We start from the raw sequence: 19851 nt of genomic DNA on the forward strand, positions 1-19851 counted from the left end.
AAAAAAAAAAAAAAAAAAAGAAAATGCACCCCAGAACTTAAAGTATAATAATAAAAAAGAAAAAAAAGAAAAGAAAATGCAGTTCATATATGCTGCAACCTCAGAAGTTTGAATTTGAAATGAAATGGGAAGGTAGTCAGGAAAGTCACATCAGAGTGCTTTGTCAAATATCCAAACAAATCAGCACATACCTCTTCTGTGATACAGGAGGAAAAAAGTGATTCTAAAAATATCCAAGTGAATGCAGAAAAATACATTGCTATTTGAGGCAGACCATGCTAAAATATAATTTACAATGATTAGTTTGCATTTAAAATGGTTAATAACGCATTTAAACCAATGAAATGAAAGTTATATTAAATTGTGTACTATTTGCTCAGTCTCTTTGTACTAAACATTAGTTCATCTGAAAAGTAAGTTTGGAAAACGCAAATACCCTGATACTTCTCTTTATGCTTATCATTTTCTCACTGTCATCTTAAATACAAACAAATCAATACAGCATCAAGATATTTTACATATTAAAATGAAGACTAATGACTCGTGAAGGTAGACTGTGTACCATGTAGCAATTAACAGATGAGCTTGCAATGATAATCAACTTAATTTTTTAAAGAACATCAAGATTCACAAGCCAAAATAAACACTGGGTTTAAAAGATTCTACTAGTCAAGATAACTCAGTTGTCCTTTTTCTCTTTGAAATTGGGAAGGGTTGGGTCTTTAAAAACCTGAAAAGGAGGTGGTAAGAGGAAAAAAACTCTCAATGCTTTAAAAAAACTCAACTGGTTAGAAGTCCATACAACTTCTATGCTGGCACAGACACAGATGTTTTCTGTCACAGAACCATTCACTTTCCCATAGAAGTAGTTCCTCCAGGCCAAATATATAAAGATGTAAATCGGCTCACCCATGATTGAAACTAAAATAATCCTTCAAAATAGAAGATATCTCACCCAAAAAGATCTTTTAAATCATTGCTAGCCGAACTGCTATTGGTCATAGTAGTTGGTGGCTGCAAAGTTCTTTGGGTTGAAGAAAGGATTACCCTGTGTACCAAAGGCAAATTGTCCTACCATGTTCGTCTGTGTTCCCATTACTGAACTGCCCATAGCTGAAGAACCTTGAGGAGGTACAAATTGATTATGCGACTGATTGGGTTTCTATTATGATAACTGGTTCATGCTAACTTTGGGTTTCTCAGAGCCAAAGAGATGGTTAGGGGCAGACATATCTGTGGGTCTTTGTTGGGTCTGCTTTGCACCAGCAGGAGGAACACTCAGAGTGTTGAAGTTTGGCAAAGTGGGAGGTGTTCCCAGAGTCATCTTGGTCATTCCAACTGTGCTTGGACTATTATAGAAGTTCTGGTTTGTATTAACAGGTATGTTGAATCCTGAAGTCTGAAAGCCCATACTGGCATTTAGGCCATTTGTCAAATTTCTCTTTGTATTATCAGTTGATGTAGAAAACATCATGCCAATGGCCATGGAAGGAACAGAAGTGAAAGAACTTGAAGCAGAAGGTTTAGGGGTACTAACAGAAAGGCTGGTCAAAGATAACATATTACCCATCAAGGTGCCTGTTGAGTCCTTAGTCTATTTAACGGTAGCAATAAGTATGTGCATTTGGGGTTTAAGAGGCTTCTGGCTTTTTAACTTCTGTGCCTGCTCTTGTTCTTTTGATAATTTTTGTTTTTCTTCAAGTTTAAGTGATGCTCTTCTATGTTTATTCTGCAACCCATCCTCTTTATTTTTGGACTCACTGCCAGTCAGGTCTGCTCCAATGTTGTTAAAACCATTGTCAATTTGGTGATTCCCAATATTTGTAACTTTTGTCTCCTCGGAAACAGTCACTTGATTTCCTGTGTCCAAAGATTTCTGCTGTTCTTGCATTATATGAAGTTGCTCCGGTTTAGTCTTATGTTCAGACTCTAATCTACTAAGCAACTCTTTCATGATTAGAAATGAAGGAATTGAACCAATTAAGATTGTTTTCAATACTCAGGGGAATAAGATCGGGCAATACTTTTCCAGCCAGCTGCTCTTTGATGATTCCCAACTCCTTATGAGTAAAAGTACATTTGTAAATACCTAAAATTCCCATGAGGACTGCAGCTTACTTGGATGGAATTTGTTGTAAGAGGGTAGGATATCATCAAGTACAAACCACTTATCCAAGTATTCCAAAATCTTTCCTAAGCACACTAATGAATTTACACGAACAGCAAGGGAAGACGTTTGTAGCCAGGCATTTTTAATTCTTGGTATCAAAACATTTTTCATGGATGGGTAGCCTATAAGATTTGCAAAGATTGGAATGATGTTCAGACAGAGCTCTTGGATCTGAATGGAAGGAGCTTCTAGTGCTCCGTGGGTAGAACACTGTTCTTTATCTCATTGGAGGGGTTTTGGTTAGTAGCAAATCCATTTTTTGTAGGAAAATTAACAAAATCTGGATTGGCTCCCTCTGCTTAAACACAAGGCCAAGTTCAGGTAGAATTAATTTGACTTATTCTTCTTTGGTACATTCCTCAGCAATCAGTAGGACACTGGGCAAAATAAAAGGTTCCATGTCAGGGTTTATAAATTCTGAAGTCAAACAAGGCAAAATTGCACAATGACATGCTTGGGCAGTTTTGGTAGAACCTTTGGCAGTCCTTTGAAAAACTGATTTCTGAAGATTATCTCTTTGGAATAAGGTATCAAAATATTGCAGTGTTACTGCATCAACATCATCAAAGAAGGGAATCTTTGTCATTTGTTCTGCATCTGGTCTTACAGTTGGAGTTACATTTAACAGTAGCTTTACCTGTTCACGAACTTCTGCAGGTATATTTGTAAGCGAATTAGATCCTAAATAACTCAACTGATCCAACTGCCTACTGAAACTCTTGTAAATATCTTGCTTGTGGACTTCAAATATAGCTTTCCCTTTGTTAAATACAGCATACATAAAAGTTCCTAAAGAATACATATCACTGGCTGTGTCACAGCTCACAGAAAGTATGTATTCAGGAGCCAAATATTCAGGATTTGGAAGACACAATGAATGTAAATTTGGGTCCCATTCTTTGCAAGGAAATTTAGGCTCTTGTTCAGAAGGATTGGTTCATGATACACAAAAATCAAAACCCATTATTTTGCAGGCTCCACTTTTATTCAAAATATTTTCAGGAGTAATATTTCCATATACCATTTTCACACTGCTATGCAAGAATGACAATCTTTCAGAAACCTGAAGCAAACCATATTTAGTTTCTACAACACGAAGTTTCTAATCCTTAATGTCTGGAGATATAGGGGAGGGTAGATTTTCCCAGTTATCAAGAACACTGGCTAAAATGAAAAAAACTTGTCTGTACAAAATGCCAAGCAATCCCTGTATTCTTCTAAAGCATGTTGGACAGTAAGAAGTCAAGGGTGTTGAAGCCGTGTTAACTGTTGGACTCCTTGTTTTAGAGAATCAATGATTTGATCCTTTTCAAATTTTTGATATTTGTCAATCAGTTTTTTATCAAAGACAAAAACAGCCACTGCTTTGTTGGCTTTTTTGTGTCATTAAAAATCTTCCAAGCTAGCCCATTGCCACCACTGGCAATGTCACCAACATCAAATTCTCTAGTGACAGGATTACCCATTACAGCACTAGTGACATTAGTTGTTACTTTTGTAATAGTACTCTTCAATTTATTAAGCATGGACTCCATGGCTGCAATATTGGGTATAGTTACCTCTTCCTTCTCCTCCCAGGAGGGGTGGTGCCAGGGCTCTGTTCCCCCGTCCCCCTAAATGCTGCCTGGCTGTTCCTGCTTGGCCTTCCACCTGGCCTCTCCCTCAGGTGGCATACTCCAAAGCCTCCACAGCCCTGCCCTCCGCGGCCACAAACGCCGAGATGGAGGAGGGAAAGGAGTAAGGAGGGGAGAGACGTGAGGTGAAGAGTAATGGAGGGGGAAGAAGACTAAAAGATCTATTGTCAGCTATTTTTATTATTGTTTTACTATTAAGTTTTTAGACCTAGAGATCAAATCAAGCTTGCTAAAATAAGATTGCTATATTGTCTAAATAATTATAGAGTATTAAAGGTAGAAGGTACTTTCAGAAACCATCCAATCCTGACTCCTTAGATAAGGAAACTGAGACTTAAAGGTGGGTAACTTGCTGATGACCACTAGAACCCCCAGACTTGTATCTTGAATTCCTATCCAGCACTGTACCCATTCTTGTTGGTCTCTGCCATTCACAGGCCAAAGGCTGAAAACTTGTCCTAGAAAGCAAGTTCGTACACATCATGTCTCCAACTTACGGTGTTAGTCCTACATATCTCCTCATTCCTTCAGGCATCTACTCCACTTATTGTCCTATTTTTCATTATTAATATTAGAAAGATCATGGGTTTTGGCATCTGAATCTGACTCCTCTACTCATTACCTATGGGACATTAGACACATGATTTATCCTTTTGGAGCCTTAATTCCTCTCAGTTGTAAAATAAAGATCATTTATCATACATAGCAGTAGTAAGTAAATAAAATAAGCAATTAAGGCACCCAGGGTATCTGGCACATGATAGGTACTCACTGAATACTACTCACATCACTACTTTCTCACACACACACCTACAATACCCCCCCTACCCCATTTCTGAACATGGCTGGGCTTTTGTGTCTTTATGTGTCTACCACTATCTTCCTGTTGCCAGTACTGCCCATCATTTAACACCTCCCAAACTTAGCTGTTTACAAAAAAGGTGAGTTATTCCTGTTAACATGCTTAAAATACTAGGGCTTAAAATAAAGAAAATACAGGATATCATATCAACCCTCTGACTTTTAAAGAGATGTGGTATTTCCTTTGTGGGCAGTATAATGAAATATGCTCTAGCTCTGGCAAAGGACAACAAAGTACTGATTAAGAAAACAAATCCTTAAGAGAGTAAATTCCTACTATTTGACTTTGACTTAATGACATTTTAATAAGTCAAATACAAGGAGGCTGCAATATCAGACATCCCTATTCACGCAGAAGGAGAAGCAGTGGCTTCATCATCACAACGAGATAGAGATGAGACAGATTTAAAACCTTAAATACAGTTCTAAAGAAGCTCTCAATCCTCACAGATCTCTTAAATAAGAGACCTGAAAATATATCCAAATTCTATTATTACAAGTTCCATGTGATTATCCAAATTTTTCCTGCCACACATTTATTACATGTAAATTGTGATTTTAATACTCAGGAAGAGAAGGTGACTATAAATAAATGCAGAGCTAAAAACAGACTGTTAGTTATTCAAGGGTATAGTGGAAATGAGGAACAAAAGTGACATTCATTACAAGAAGACACTAGTCCCTAGATGTTTTCTTTAAATGAGTATTAGTGAAATCCTGTGAAAATTCAAGATCATGAATTCCCTACTTTCGAAATGTAATATTAAAAATGAGTGTACAATCTAGGGTTAGATTAAGCTAAATATTCTTCAGACTAGCTCTCCCACTTTGCTTCCATATTCTACTGCCCAGGCTTGACAACTTCTCTACCATTTTATCCTCCAAACTTCTATTCCATATGTCCACTTCTTTCCAGTCATGCCTAGTGGTAAGAGAATTAAATCAGTGCTAGAATCAAGCATACTAGAGCATGGTCTAGAATCTGATCTGTAGACACACAGAACAAAGATTAAAAACATGTCTCAAAGAGTTAAACTTATCAGCAAATAACTTGAAGACTTGCCAAAATAAATAAACACTTTCCCAAGGAAGATAATAAACTTCAAACACTTAACAATGAAGTACTCATAATATTCACCAGTCTATACAAAATTACTAGATACACAAAAACAGACAAATTATAATCCATAACCAGGAGGAAAATGAGTCAACAGAAGCAGAAATAAGAGAATTAGTAAGCAGCAATTTAAACACAGCTATTTTTAATATGCTCAAAAATTTAAAAGGAAAACATGAACTTAATGAAAAGAGAAACAGAAGATATACCCCTAAAAACTCAAACAGAACTAGAGTACAGTATCTAAAATAAAAAATTCATAAGATAAAAAGATTAGATATTCTCCAGAAGAAAAGAACAGTAAACTTGAAGATATAGCAATAGAAATGAACTAAAATGAAGCACAGAGAAAAAAAGATTAGTGGGGAAAACTGAACAGAACATCAGTGGCTGTGTCACATCAAGCAGTCTGGAGTCCCAGGAGAAAAAAGAGGCAGGCACAGAAAAAATATTTGAAAAAATGATGGCTGAAGTCTTCCAAGTTTAATTAAAACAATAAGTCTATAGTTCAAAGAATCTCAAATCCATGCAAGATAAATACAAAGAAAACCACACCAAAGCAAAAATGCTAAAACCCAGTGATTAAGAAAAAAAAAAAAAAAAAAAAAAAAAAAAAATCCTAAAAGCAGAGAGAGGAAAAAAAGACACATTACATTTAAGGGAACAAATAGTGAATGCAAACTGTTCAAGATAGGTGACAATGAAACAGCATCATTAAAACGCATGACAGAAAGTCAATTTAGAATCATGTGCCAGTGAAAAACATCTTTCAAAGGAGGTGAAATAGGCCATGTGTGGTAGATCACTCCTGTAATCCCAGCACTTTGGGAGGCCAAGGTGAAAGGACTGGTTGAGCCCAGGAGTTCAAGACCAGCTTGGCAACATAATAAAACCCTGACTCTACATTAAAAAAAAAAAAAAAAAAAAAAACCCTGACTTCAACAAAAAAAAAAAAAAAAAAAAAAAAGCTGGGTTTGATGGCTCACACCTGTGATCTGAGCTACTCAGAAGGCTGAGATGGATCACCTGAGCCCAGGAGGCTCAGGCTGCAGTGAGCCATGATCATGTCACTGTACTTCAGCCTGGGGAACAGAATGAGATCCTCTCTCAAAAAACAAAAACAAACAAAAAAACCTAACACAAACAAAAAACAAAACCAAAGAAAATTTTTTTTCATCCAAGCTGAAAACTATGACTATTCATTGCCAGCTAACCCATATCCCAGGAAATGTTAAAGTTATTCAGGCAAAAATGATATCAGATGGGAACTTCAATCTACAAAAGAAATAACAGAATGGTAAATTTGTGGGTAATACATATGCCTTTTATTTTCATAATTCATAATTGACAATTTAAAGCAAAAGTAATAATGTATTATGCATATAACATATGTAGATGTAAAAAGCATAGTAATAATAATACATAGAATGATGGGGGAAATGGAAAAATACTGTTTTAAGGGTGTCACTCTATTTTTAAAATTTTTGTTTTTGAGATGGAGTCTCACTCTGTCACCCAGGCTAGAGTGCAATGGTGTGATCTCAGCTCACTGAAACCTCTGTCTCCTGGGTTCAAGCGATTCTTCTGCCTCAGGCTCCTGAGTGGCTGAGATTATAGGTGCACGCCACCACGCTTGGCTAATTTTTGTACTTTTAGTAGTGACGGGGTTTCGCCATGTTGGTCAGGCTGGTCTCGAACTCTTGAGCTCATGAACCACTTGCCTCAGCCTCCCAAAGTGCTAGGATTACAGGCGTGAGCCACTGTACCCAACTGAAGAGTGTCACTTTATTAAATATAATGTTATTTGAAGATGGGCTTTGATAAGTTAAAGGTACGTATTGCAACCTACAGCAAGCACTGAGAAAAATAAGATGTATAGCTAATATGTCAATAGTAGAATTAAAATAAAACTTTAAAAAAGAAAGAAAATGAGAAAAAACAGAAGATGGATCAAACAGAACAAACAGAAAACAGGAGTACAGTAGACTTAACTAAAGTGATAATTACATTAAAATTCAATGGTCCAAATACTGCAAATAGAAAATGAAGATGATCAGTCTGGATTTTCTTTTTAGAAAAGACCCAACTATAAGTTATCGGTGGAGATGTAAAGATTCAGATGAGTTTAAAAAGTAAAAACATGAAAAATACTATGATACCAAGTCCACACAAACTTTTTCCAAATACAGAGGAACATAACTCATTTTACAAGGCCAGTATTACCTCAATATCAAAATAAAGCAAAGACATTGCAAAATAAATAAATAAATAAATAAACCAATAATCCTCATGAATGTGTCTAGGAAGGACACAGACACACACACACACACATATACATACTCCCTAACAAAACTCGAGTAAATCAAACGGGTAATATATAAAAAAGATAATATATCACAACCAAGCAGTTTTTTCCAGGAATGCAAGTCTGGTTGAAAATTCAAAACTAAACCAACAGAATTTACCACACTGACAGACAAAGGAAGAAAAACCATATGAACATTTCAACAGATCCAAAACAGGCATCTGACAAAATTCAATAGTCATTCGTACTAAAAACTCCTCATCCAACTTGGAAGAGAAGGACATCTTCTTAACTTATTGTAGGGTATTCTCAAGAGACTTAATGGTGAAATACTGTAACTTTTCTCCTCAGGTTGGAAATATGTCAAGGATGTTTGCTCTTACCATTTTTAATTCAACAACATACTGAGATCATGTCTCATTCAATAAGGCAAGAAAAATAAATAAAAGGCATCCAGATTGTAAAGGAATATGTAAAACTGTTTCCATTTGCAGACATTATGGTGTATGTAGAAAACTCTAAGATATCTACCAAAAAGTTACTAAAACTAATAAGTTAAGCAAAGTTGCAGAATACACGGTCAACATGAAAAAATAATAATTCCATTTCTATATAGTAGTAACACATAGTTGAAGAATGAAATTAAATAAACAGTACCATTTAGAAAAATACTTAAGATTAAATTTAACAAAATTTGTGCAAGACTTATACAATAACTATAAAATACTGTTAAGAGAAATTAAAGAGGATCTAAGTAAATGGAGACATATATCAAGTTCCTGGATTAGGAGACTCCCTATTCTTAAATTATCAATTCTCTACAGAGTCTATGTAATTCCATTCAAAATTCCAGCATTCTTTTTTGGGAGAAAATGATAAGCTGGTTATTATTATTAGGGACAGGGTCTCATTCTCTTGTTTAGGCTGGAGTGCAGTGGCATGATCATAGCTCACTGCAGCCTTAATCTCCTGGGCTCAAGTTATCCTCCTGTCTCAGCTTCCCTAGCAGCTGGGACTACAGGTACACACCACCATGCCCAGCTAATTGTTTTTATTTTTTGTAGAAATGAGATCTCATTATGTTGCCCAGGCTGGTCTTAAACTCCTGGGCTCAAGGGTTGACAAGCAAATTATACAATTTATATAAAAACGTGAAAAATCTTAAATGGCCAAAATAATTTCTGAAAAAGAAGAGTAAAGTTGGAGAATTTATGATCTGATTTCAAGGTTTATTATAGAATTGTATTTCTATAGAGGCAGACTTCGGGATTAAAGAAACAGAATAGAGTTAAGAAATAGAACCACGCATACGTGACTAAGTGATTTTCAATGAAATTATCAAGGTTATTTCAATAAGGGTAAAGAAACCATTTTCAACAAATGGTAAAGAAACAATGAAATGACCAATTGGAAAGCAAAACAAACAAACAAACAAAACAAAACAAAACAAAACAAAAAAAAAACCATAGGGCCTAACCTAATTCCATGCTCAAAAAAGTAGACTACTGACTTAAAAGTAGAAGTAAAAACTATAAAAATTTTTCTTTTATGCGAAGATTTCTTAGAAACGACACGAAAATATTAATCATAGTAGCAAAAACTGATAAACTCCATCAAAATTTAAAACTGCACTTCAAAAGATACCAATAAGAAGATGAAAAGTCTAGGGGAAAATACGGTCCATTTACCTAACAAAGGACTTACATCTAGAACATGTAAAGAACACTTACAATTCAACACTTACATTTCAATAGTAAGATAAATTTTTAATGGGTAAATTATCTGAATAAAGAACTCAAAATAAAATCTAGAAAGGGCCAATAAGCACATGAAAAGATGCTCAACATCATGAATCATCAGGAAAATATAAATTAAAATCACAGAGACACCAGTACACACCTACTAGAATGGCTAAAAATCAAAACCACTGACATTCCCAAGTACTGATGATGTATAGCAGAGGTCAGCAAACTATATCCCACAGGGCAACTTCAGTTTGTTGCCACTGCCTGGTTTTGCAAATCAAGTTTTATTAAGACACAGTCACATTCATTCTTTCAAGTACTGTCTATGGCTACTTTTCTGCTACAATGGCAGAGATGAGTAAGTTTCAGCTTAGCAATAAAAAAATGAACTTCTGATACTTGATCACAAGTGGACAAATCTCAAAAACATTTTGCTGTACAAAAGAAGGCTGACACAAAAGACACAGATTCAATTTATATGAAATTCTAGAACAAGCAAATTTAATTTAAAGTGGCAGAAAGCAGATTAGTGGTTGGTTGGAACCAAAGGTGAGGGGTGGGGAAATCTGTGTATAAGGGAACTTTTTGTGGGATGATGAAAACTTCTCTAACTTGATTGTACTGGTGGTTACACTGAGTATATATTTTTGTAAAAACTCAAGCTGTACAATTAAAATGAGTGTATTTCATTGTTACTTTAAAAAAGATATCTCAATGAGTACAAATTTGAAAAAACTTCAGGTTTTGATGGGTTTCAGGATTCAGAATTTTTCAGGTTTTTTAGAAAAGTGACACTGTACATTAACTGTATGTTATAAAACATCCCCAACTGGTTTTGCAGCAGCACCTCATATTTAAATATATAAATACATCTTCAGCAAATATGAGTATTCAAACTAAATAAGTCTAGAAATAGCCAAGGTCTGTTTTGTGAGCAAATGAGTTTTTGAATAAAAGTAAAGAAAAAACTTTGAGTGCTCAGAGTTTTTTTAAATTTAGTCTTATAGATAAGGTGTTACAGACCTGTATTTATACTTGTTATATATGTTATATTTGTTATATATCTGCCCCAAGAGTCTTGTGTGCCAGGCACTGTTGTCAGATACCTGCAGGGCATACGAAACAGGTAACTCTGCCCTTGCCCTGTGGAGATCAGATGGGTATGATGCAGCTACCATCAGGGGCTCACAGGGTACAGGGGAGTCTGACATAGACAAGAAACAGCATTAAAGGCAGATTCTGCTAATGTGTCAGGAGACACAAGGGGATGGAGAGATTAATTCAGTCTTTCCCTGAGGACATCACGCTAGAAAGGAAGGCTTGGGTTTCATCATGATAGGTCATATATGCTGGACTGAGCCATTTGCATTTTATCCTGTAGGCAATAGCACTTCAATACTTATTAAACTGGACTTACCAGTGATGCTCTCTGAGTCTCTGTGATTGCTATTCATGAGGTTTTCTTCACCTGTTGGTGATATAAAAATTGCATTCTGGGATTGACTCATGCAGGATCCTTTCTTGCTTTGGTTGAGAAGGACAGCTTTGGTATGAATCAGAGTAAAGGAAATCCATCAAGCCATTCAATAATGAAATGGATTTGGTCACATGGGTATTTTCTTTTACACAGATTTTCTCCGATGAGTCAAATGACATCTGTAGCAATGAACACTCTCATGTGATTATTATATCTTGGACGGTCATGACCTGCAACAAAAACACATCAAGTGACTAGAATTCAGCATGCTCTCTAACAACAGAAATCTAATTAATTAAAATGTCCGTCATTAAAAATGTTTTCCTAAGGATACATACAACATGGATAAATCCCATGCTAGAAGAAAGAAGTCACACAAAAAAAGAGTACATAGTTTATTATTTCATTTATATAAAATTCTAGAAAATGTCAACTTATCTATAGTGACAGAAAGCAGATCAGCGGCTACCTGGGGTTAAGGGAGGAATTACTAAGGGGCAGGAGAAAAGTTTTTGGAATGATGAATCTATTCATTATTTTGACTACAGTGATGGTTTTACAAACGTATATCAAAAGTGATTAATTTGTACACTTGTAATGTGTAATTTGATGCATGTTAACTATATTTAAATAAAACTTTAATTTTTTAAAAAAGATATAAAGATATAAAGTAATACACTAGTAACATATTGTAGGGTCTATAACATACGTAGCAGAATGTTTTGCAGTAGCACAAAGGCCAGGAGGAGGGAAATGGGCACATACTATTGTAAGGCTTTCATATTAAACATGAAAGAGTAACATATGGCTTGAAGGTAGACTGTGATAAGTATACTATAAACCCGAAATCAACCAATTAAAAAACTCAAGAATTATAGATAATAAACCAATGAAGAAGATGAAATGGGATAGTACAAAACAGGGTTTTTTAATCCTGCCACAATTACATTTCGTGCCAGGTATTGCCTCATCATATGCATTGTAGGATCTTTTACCCACTAAGTGCCAGCAAAATCCCTTCCTCAGACCCTCTCCAGTTCCATCCAAAATGTCTCCAGACATTGTCAGACGTCCCCTGGTTGGGGGGGGGGGGGCGGAATCATCCCCAGCTGAGAACCACTGATACAATAGATGTTCAACTTCACTCATAATTAAAACAAAAATATAAACAAAAAAGTGTTCACTTACTAGATTAGCAAACATGAAGTTTTATTACATTCTTTGCTGAAGATGATGTGGAAAAAGGAGCTTTTATTCCTTGTTGATAAAAGTGTAAATTGGGGCTGGGCATGGTAGCTCATGCCTGTAATCCCAGGATCTTGGGAGGCTGAGGTGGACGGATCACTTGAGGTCAAGAGTTCAAGACCAGCCTGGCCAACATGGTAAAACCCTGTCCCTACTACAAATACAAAAATTAGCTGGGCGTGGTGGCGGGCACCTGTAATCCCAGCTACTTGGGAGGCTGAGGCAAAAGAATCGTTTGAACCTGGGAGGCAGAGGTTGTGATGAGCTGAGATTGCGCCACTGCACTCCAGTCTGGGTGACAGAGCAAGACTCTGTCTCAAAAAAAAAAAAAAGGTACAAATTGGTACAAGCTTTCAGAGGGCTATTTGGCAGTGTCTACCAAACTTTTACATGCATACATGCTGTAACTCAACAGTTCTACCACCAGGAATTTACAGAATGGATATACTCACAAAGTGTGCCAAGATGTAGGGATAAGGATGCCCATACTGTATTGGTTTGGAAAAAAAAGGCATATACCACACAACTGAACTAAATGTCCACAAATAAATGGTTTATAATAGTGTACATACAAAGGAATATAAGGTACTAAATATATGTGCACACTTAAAAAATTAGGAACTGTCATCAGTAAAACTGTTCAATTCTACTTATTTGATTTATATCAAGACAGTCTCTGCTTGGCAACTTGTGGCTTTTACTTATAGTTAATTCATTCTCATATCTACTCTTTACAGGCACCATAAATACTCAGTAAGAGAGTTACCCTCAAGAAGTAGAAAGGAACAAAGTAAATAAAGGAGACTGAATATGGTTACTAGGGTAGAGGAATAGAGAAGCATTTTGAGCAAATCCTGGGGAGGAAAGTTTCAGAGATAGAATGTGAAGAGAATTAAACATTACATGAAAGTCAAAAGGAAAATTTGGTTTATTAAAAAAGGGGTAAGGGACCAAAAAATCAATGATAACTTTCCAGAAACCAGTTCAGCCAAGAGGTTAGAATCAAAGCCAGGCTGCAAGGTGTTGATGAGTGAGATGGTGAGAGTGAAGTTTAGTGAGTACAGACCATGATTTCCCAATATCTAGCCTCTCAGATTTCCACAGATTAGTAAAATGTCAAACACTTCCATAGTTATTGTCATAGAATTTCTATTACTTTGTAATAGATCATACATTTTATTTAAAAAAAAAAAAAAGTGACACAATAAATAGCAGTCCTTCCCAATAAAGGAGTTTATAATTTTATGTTGGAACAACAACAACACACACACACACATATATATAAAGTATATAATGTATATATATGTATATGCATATGTGACACAGGGTCTTGTTTGTTGCTCTGTCACCCAGGATGGAGTGCAGTGGTGCAAGAACCACAGGAATTCTCCTGCCTCAGCCTCAGCCTCCCAAGTAGCCAGGATTACAGGCATGCACCACCACACCTGGCTAATTTTGTATTTTTAATAGAGACAGGATTGCACCATGTTGGTCAGGCTAGTCTCAAATTTTTGACCTCAGGTGATTTGCCCTCCTGGGACTCCCAAAGTGCTAGGATTACAGGCATGAGCCACTGCATCCCACCCGAGAAAGCATTTTTTTTTTTTAAGTAGTAAGTTACATACTTGTGAAGACAGAAAAGGAAAGGGAAGGAAGACAGTTAAGAGGGAAGGATGAAAAGGAATAGGACAAAAGCAAAGTATCTCTCATACTGGTCCACACTGATTCTCAGAGCTGTGGTTCTTTTAATCATATTTGAATCAAAGACCACTGTGAAAATCTAATGATAATTTTGGGAACTTATACCCACCACTCTGTTACGTACTAGCTGGTTTGATTATGCATTTACATTACCGTTTCTATTTTTCAGTTTCTATTTCTACATTTATATACATCACACAGGAACACAAAAATTATATCCTTTCATGTATGGACTCTAGATCTTTGTTCTATAGAAGGGGTTCCCGGTCCCCAGGCAATAGGCCTGTACCTGCCTGTGGCCTGTCAGGAACCAGGTCACAAAGCAGGAGGTGAGTGAGCGAAGCTTCATCTGTACTTACAGTGGCTCCCCACCACTCGCATTACTGCCTGAGCTCTGCCTCCTGTCAGATCAACGGTGGCATTAGATTCTCATAGGATCCCAAACCCTATCGTGAGCTGTGCATTCGAGGAATCTAGGTTGTGTGCTCCTTTATGAGAATCTAATGCCTGATGATCTGTCACTGTTTTCCATCACCCCTAGATGGGACTGTCTAGTTGCTGGAAAATAAGCTCAGGGCTCCCACTGATTCTACATCATGGTGAGTTGTATAATTATTTCATTATATATTATAATGTAATAATAATAGCAATAAAGTACACAACAAATGTAATAATACGCTTGAATCATCCCCAAACCACCATCCCCATCTCCTATGGTCTGTGGAAAAATTGTCTTCCACAAAACTGGTCCCTGGTGCCAGAAAGGTTGGGGAGCTCTGTTCTAGAAAACTGCTTTTTAAATTAGCTTTGGAGATTTTGCTAATGGTTTAGTCTTAATTCTTGCATACCAGAATAGAGAAAAACAAGTTGAACCAAGAACTAAGTCCACCTTAAGAGTCATACAGGAAAAATGCAGAATTCCAGGGCAATTCAGGAACTGGCCCAGCCTGCAGACTGTGCACCAGGTCAGGGGTGATCTGGCAATGGTATGCTCTTCCCGGGGACTTTTTAGATCTAAATAAACCCTCTGGACATGCCCTGGTCTAAATCTGAGCTCCTCAGAAAGATCAGTTTGGAGTAGCAGTACTGAACACAGTACCACGGATGCAGCCTGACATTAGACAAGTATGAATTTTAACCTTATTTACTGCTTTTTTGACCTTGGGCACATTATTTATCATTTTTGAGTCTCATTCCACATTGTCAAAATGGGGATATTAATAACTACCCTTTGTAAGAAGGGTCAGACATAAGGACTAAATAAAAATGACAAATTCCTGGTTTGGTACCCAACATACCAATGTGCATTCCTGTCAGCTTTCCCCTATCTCTCAGGCCTGAGAAAACGATGACGTCTTCTGTCTAATATTTCTTAAATTTCTGGCTCAACAGCCAACTCTGTACATAGAATGACTACCATGTTTGAGTACGTAGTAGATGCGGTCTGAAGATTACTGCTGAGTAATCTTCAAACAGAAAGACATAAGGACTAAGAAACTTTGCTCCTGCTAATAAAGTTTCAAGTGCATAAAGCTGGGATTATCGAGAGTGATGATTACTAAAGCTCATTCTTTCATGGGTCTGAGGAAGGTTTGCTAATAACAAAAAGTCTTAACTACACCTAGTAACTTTCTCCATAGCAATGTGGCTATACATTTCCTGTTGCTGCCACAATAAATTACCACAAACTTGGTGGTTTAAAACAACACCAATTTATGATCTTACAGTTCTGAAGGTCAGAACAATGAAAAGGTTTCAATGGACCAAAACCAAGGTGTTAGAAGGGTTATGCTCTCTCCTTCTGGAGGCTCCAGGGGAAAATCATTCCCTTGCCTTTGCTAGCTTCTAGAGTTATATTACTTGGCTCAAGGTCTCTTCCACCATCTTCTATGCCAGCAGCCTAGCATCTTCAAATCTCTCTGCTTCTACTGTCATACTGTCTTCTGCTGTCAAATCTCCTTTGCCTCACTCCTATAAAGGACACCTGTGATTACATTTAAGGTCAAACTGCATAATCCAGCATAATCTTTCACCTCAAGATCCTTAATGCAGTCATGTCTGCAAAGTCCTTTTGGCATGTAAGGTAATATTCATAGGATCCAGAAGATCAAGATCTGGGTATCTTTTAGGGCCAGCATTCAGCCTACGTCAGTGGTTAAGAATGTGGATTCTGGAACTAGAGTGCCTAAATTTGAACTCCAGCCCCATCACTTACTAGTTGGGTGATTTTGGACAAATTAATTGACCTCATTTTTTCATCTGTTAAGTGGGCCTAGTAATAGGATCTACTTTATGGGGATCAAGTGAATTATGAGAGGATAATAGTAGCAGCTACCTCAGAGGGTTACTGGGAAATAACATGAATTAATACATGTAAAGGTCTTAGAATATAGTAAATGCTATGCAAGTATTGGTTATTATTAATATTTCTATCACCAAAGTACTATTTTATAATATTATTATTATTGTTATTGTACCTTACACAATGCTAGGCACAATCTAAGGCCTACTCTCAATTGCTTGATAGCATCTTCTTTCAACCTAAGAAACAATTTACTTCCTGCCTTCTGATGAGTGATGTTAGCTTAGTGTCATTAATCATTCTCTTCCTGTCTCTCTGATGCATGAATAAACCAAAAGCTTATACAGAGTCCTAAATGCAGTAGAAACAAACACAAATGATACATTTCCAGTGCCTTTCCCAGTCTGTGCACATGTATTCTTTGCACTTTTTTCAGGGCCATGTACTTTCTTTGTTGGATCTTTATTCACTCTTTTTAAGAACAACTTCACTGCTTTTCTTTATAAAACAACCAATCAGGCATGTATTATTTAACAAGAAGCCAGCCTTTGTCATCCATGCACATTAAGAAGAAAATAAAATAACCAAGTAACTTCTTTTAAGAAGCATGAAACTTCAAAAGAACAACCATAACACATCATTGACATAAATATTGCTGGCAGGACACAACATGGCTAATGACTTAAATAGCTTAGCCCAGCCACAGAACTAATTGGTCAATAGTGAATGCCTAAATATAGGCCCTGTGCCTGAAAAACATCTTGCTACTTCCTTAAAACAGGATACTCTCGCCAAAACAGCCTTATTGAGAAAGCTAAAACAATTCTGGGAAAGTTCACCTCTGCTGGGCATAGAGCCTGGGATTGCAAAAAATGCAATTATTTAGTGAAACATTTACACTGGAAATAGATTCAAAATTTTTATTTTATAAGCAATACTTTGGGGATTAATTTAAAACACATGTGGGCTACTGATCTGCATGCAGGAATAGTGTCAATCACCAATTCAGCAACAGCTCTCTTAGGCAGTGGCAACCTAACCCAGACAAAAGATAAACTAATTTAAAAAATGATAATTTACCATGTCCCTACATAAAATAATATATTTTTGACAAAGACAGTGACTCACTAATTGTAATGTATCTGGCTACACTATGGATAGTTTACCAAAAAACCACAGTAATTTAAAAACCAGATATTAAACCACATAAAGACGCTATCATGGCTTCAGCACTAAGAGCTGAAAAAAAACAAAGTCAGGAGGAATGTCACCAGCAAAACCCAGCCTGGACAGTGAGCGGCAGACCTCAGGAAGGCAGGGGCCGCATATCACCACCCAGCTGCACCGATGTCAGGAGAAAACTACACACTGGCTACATTCAGCACAGCTGTTCTATCAGCAATTGTAAAGTTCACCCTGAGGAAATAGGATTTGTGACCAGCAAATATTTTGTCCCTCTTTTTAATTGCCATTTGACTTAAAGATAAGTAGGGTGTTCAGAACATGAAATATATGGAGGCCGCTCTACTTACAAACAGGCTGGATTCCAAAGGGCTGCTAAATCCATTAGTTTAAACATCCAAAACCATGCATGAGATTTAGGCTTATGGGGTCAGTATTTCCTCCTAGTTGACATGTTTTAGGCATTTTAAAAACTGCCCTGTTTGTTTATAATGAATATCTTCCGAAGAGGCAACCCCTCCCTGACACAATCTTCACCAACAGGAGAAGGGAGTTAACCTTTGGCAGCTAAGGAAACCTTATGAGAGCTTCACCTGCAGATTAGAGAAGGCCTTGAACCCATGGTGCCATCTGCAGTTTTTGATAAGTTTCCACAGCAGCACTTTCATTCACCATGCTTAGTTTTTAAGTTCTTGACTTCTTAACCTTCACCTTTCACTAAACAGGAATTCCACTTTAACACCAATCCTCTGCCAAAACCATTTCAGTCAGTCACATTTCTTCACCTCTGGCTGCTGTCAAACTGCATAGGTACATCTTTCATCACATATGGGACTGCCCTTCATAATCATTCTTATTGTCCAATGACATATACAATCTGTATAAAGTTTCTCACTTTCAAATTTTACACTACTGTATTTCTACCTTTGTGCCCATTAATAAATCACTAGCATTGCTTTTAGGGACAAAATAGGATTTATAATGTAGAATACCTCAAAACTATGCACATATAAAACAAACATGCTATAAATAATAATAATGGCCAAGTTGAAAATATTCATCTGTTGGTGATTGGCAGAGCTGAATCCCTTGCTCTGGAGTATACTTTGTCCCTATCCACAAGGTTCATAAGTTACAAGTTTTAAGAAGAAGAGTTTCAAAAAATTTATAAGAAAGTTAATCTACCACGGCAAAGACTTTCTGTCCTGTAGATTTATACCCCAAAATCATGATACTTTTGGATTACAGAATAAAAGACTGAAAGGACACCAAACTCAAGAAATTGGATAAGCAACTGAATAAGCAATAGCAACATGTTTTCAAACTATACTTCTGGACTGGAATTCTATCTTTTGCTTGACGTCTCAGAGTGACAGTATCAAAGGAGATAGGAGATACATAGAAATGCTTACTACAGCATTGGCTAATATTTATACATTCCTAGTTTTATGCCTTGCTCCCATCACCCATTTTCAAATTCGCTGTTTCTATAAATGGTCATGATTGGCTTAAAAATCTGAATAAGAAAGCAAAGTTGTTATTTGGGAGTCAAAAATAATTGAGTGATGGTCATATGTAGTTTAGTTAAAGGAAATAAGATAGCTCAATAATACTAAAAGTAAACCTCAAACAGGCAAACTTCAATCTCACATTCATAAGACAGTCTTGATTTGTTTTTCTTTTTTTAAATTTGAGACAGGGTCTTACTCCGTTACCCAGGTTAGAGTGTAGTGGTGTGATCTCCACTCACTGCAACCTTCACCTCCCTGGCTCAAGTGATCCTCCCACCTCAGCATCCCAAGTAGTTGGGACTACAGGCACCTGCCACCAAGCCCAGCTAATTTTTGTATGTTTTTGTAGAGATGGGGTTTTACCATGTTGTTCAAGCTGATCTCGAATTCCTAAACTCAAGTGATTTGTCCGCCTTGGCCTCCCAAAGTACTGGGATTATAGGCATGAGCCACTATGCTTGGCCTTGATTTCTTTCTTTAAAAGAAAGAGCAGCTTGACATAAACTCTACCTGAAATTCTGTAGCCTCTTAAGTGAGGAATATGTTCTCTATGTCATTTGACATAAAAGCTACCCAATGCTATAGTGATATTCAATGTAAC

At 36.7% G+C, this 19851-nt stretch overlaps 1 protein-coding gene and 1 pseudogene across 5 annotated transcripts in view; both read right to left on the reverse strand.

The window, feature by feature from the left end:
* TRAK2 (trafficking kinesin protein 2) overlaps positions 1–19851 on the reverse strand; it is a 67715-nt gene that overhangs the window by 38206 nt on the left and 9658 nt on the right. For 2 of the 5 annotated variants that reach the window (XM_017545283.2, XM_017545287.2), the window contains exon 2: positions 11250–11539. In XM_017545283.2, coding sequence (XP_017400772.1) covers positions 11250–11340 — 91 coding nt within the window. In that variant the 5' untranslated portion in view covers positions 11341–11539. Of the gene's footprint in view, positions 1–562; positions 731–11249; positions 11540–12497; positions 12630–18089; positions 18213–19851 lie in introns of those variants that run through there. The other 3 variants (XM_017545284.2, XM_017545286.2, XM_017545288.2) reach the window with 3 other exon arrangements.
* LOC108315755 lies at positions 737–6673 on the reverse strand (annotated as a pseudogene).

The sequence above is a fragment of the Cebus imitator genome, unplaced genomic scaffold (assembly GCF_001604975.1).
Source record: "Cebus imitator isolate Cc_AM_T3 unplaced genomic scaffold, Cebus_imitator-1.0 Scaffold178, whole genome shotgun sequence".
Lineage (NCBI taxonomy): Eukaryota > Metazoa > Chordata > Mammalia > Primates > Cebidae > Cebus > Cebus imitator.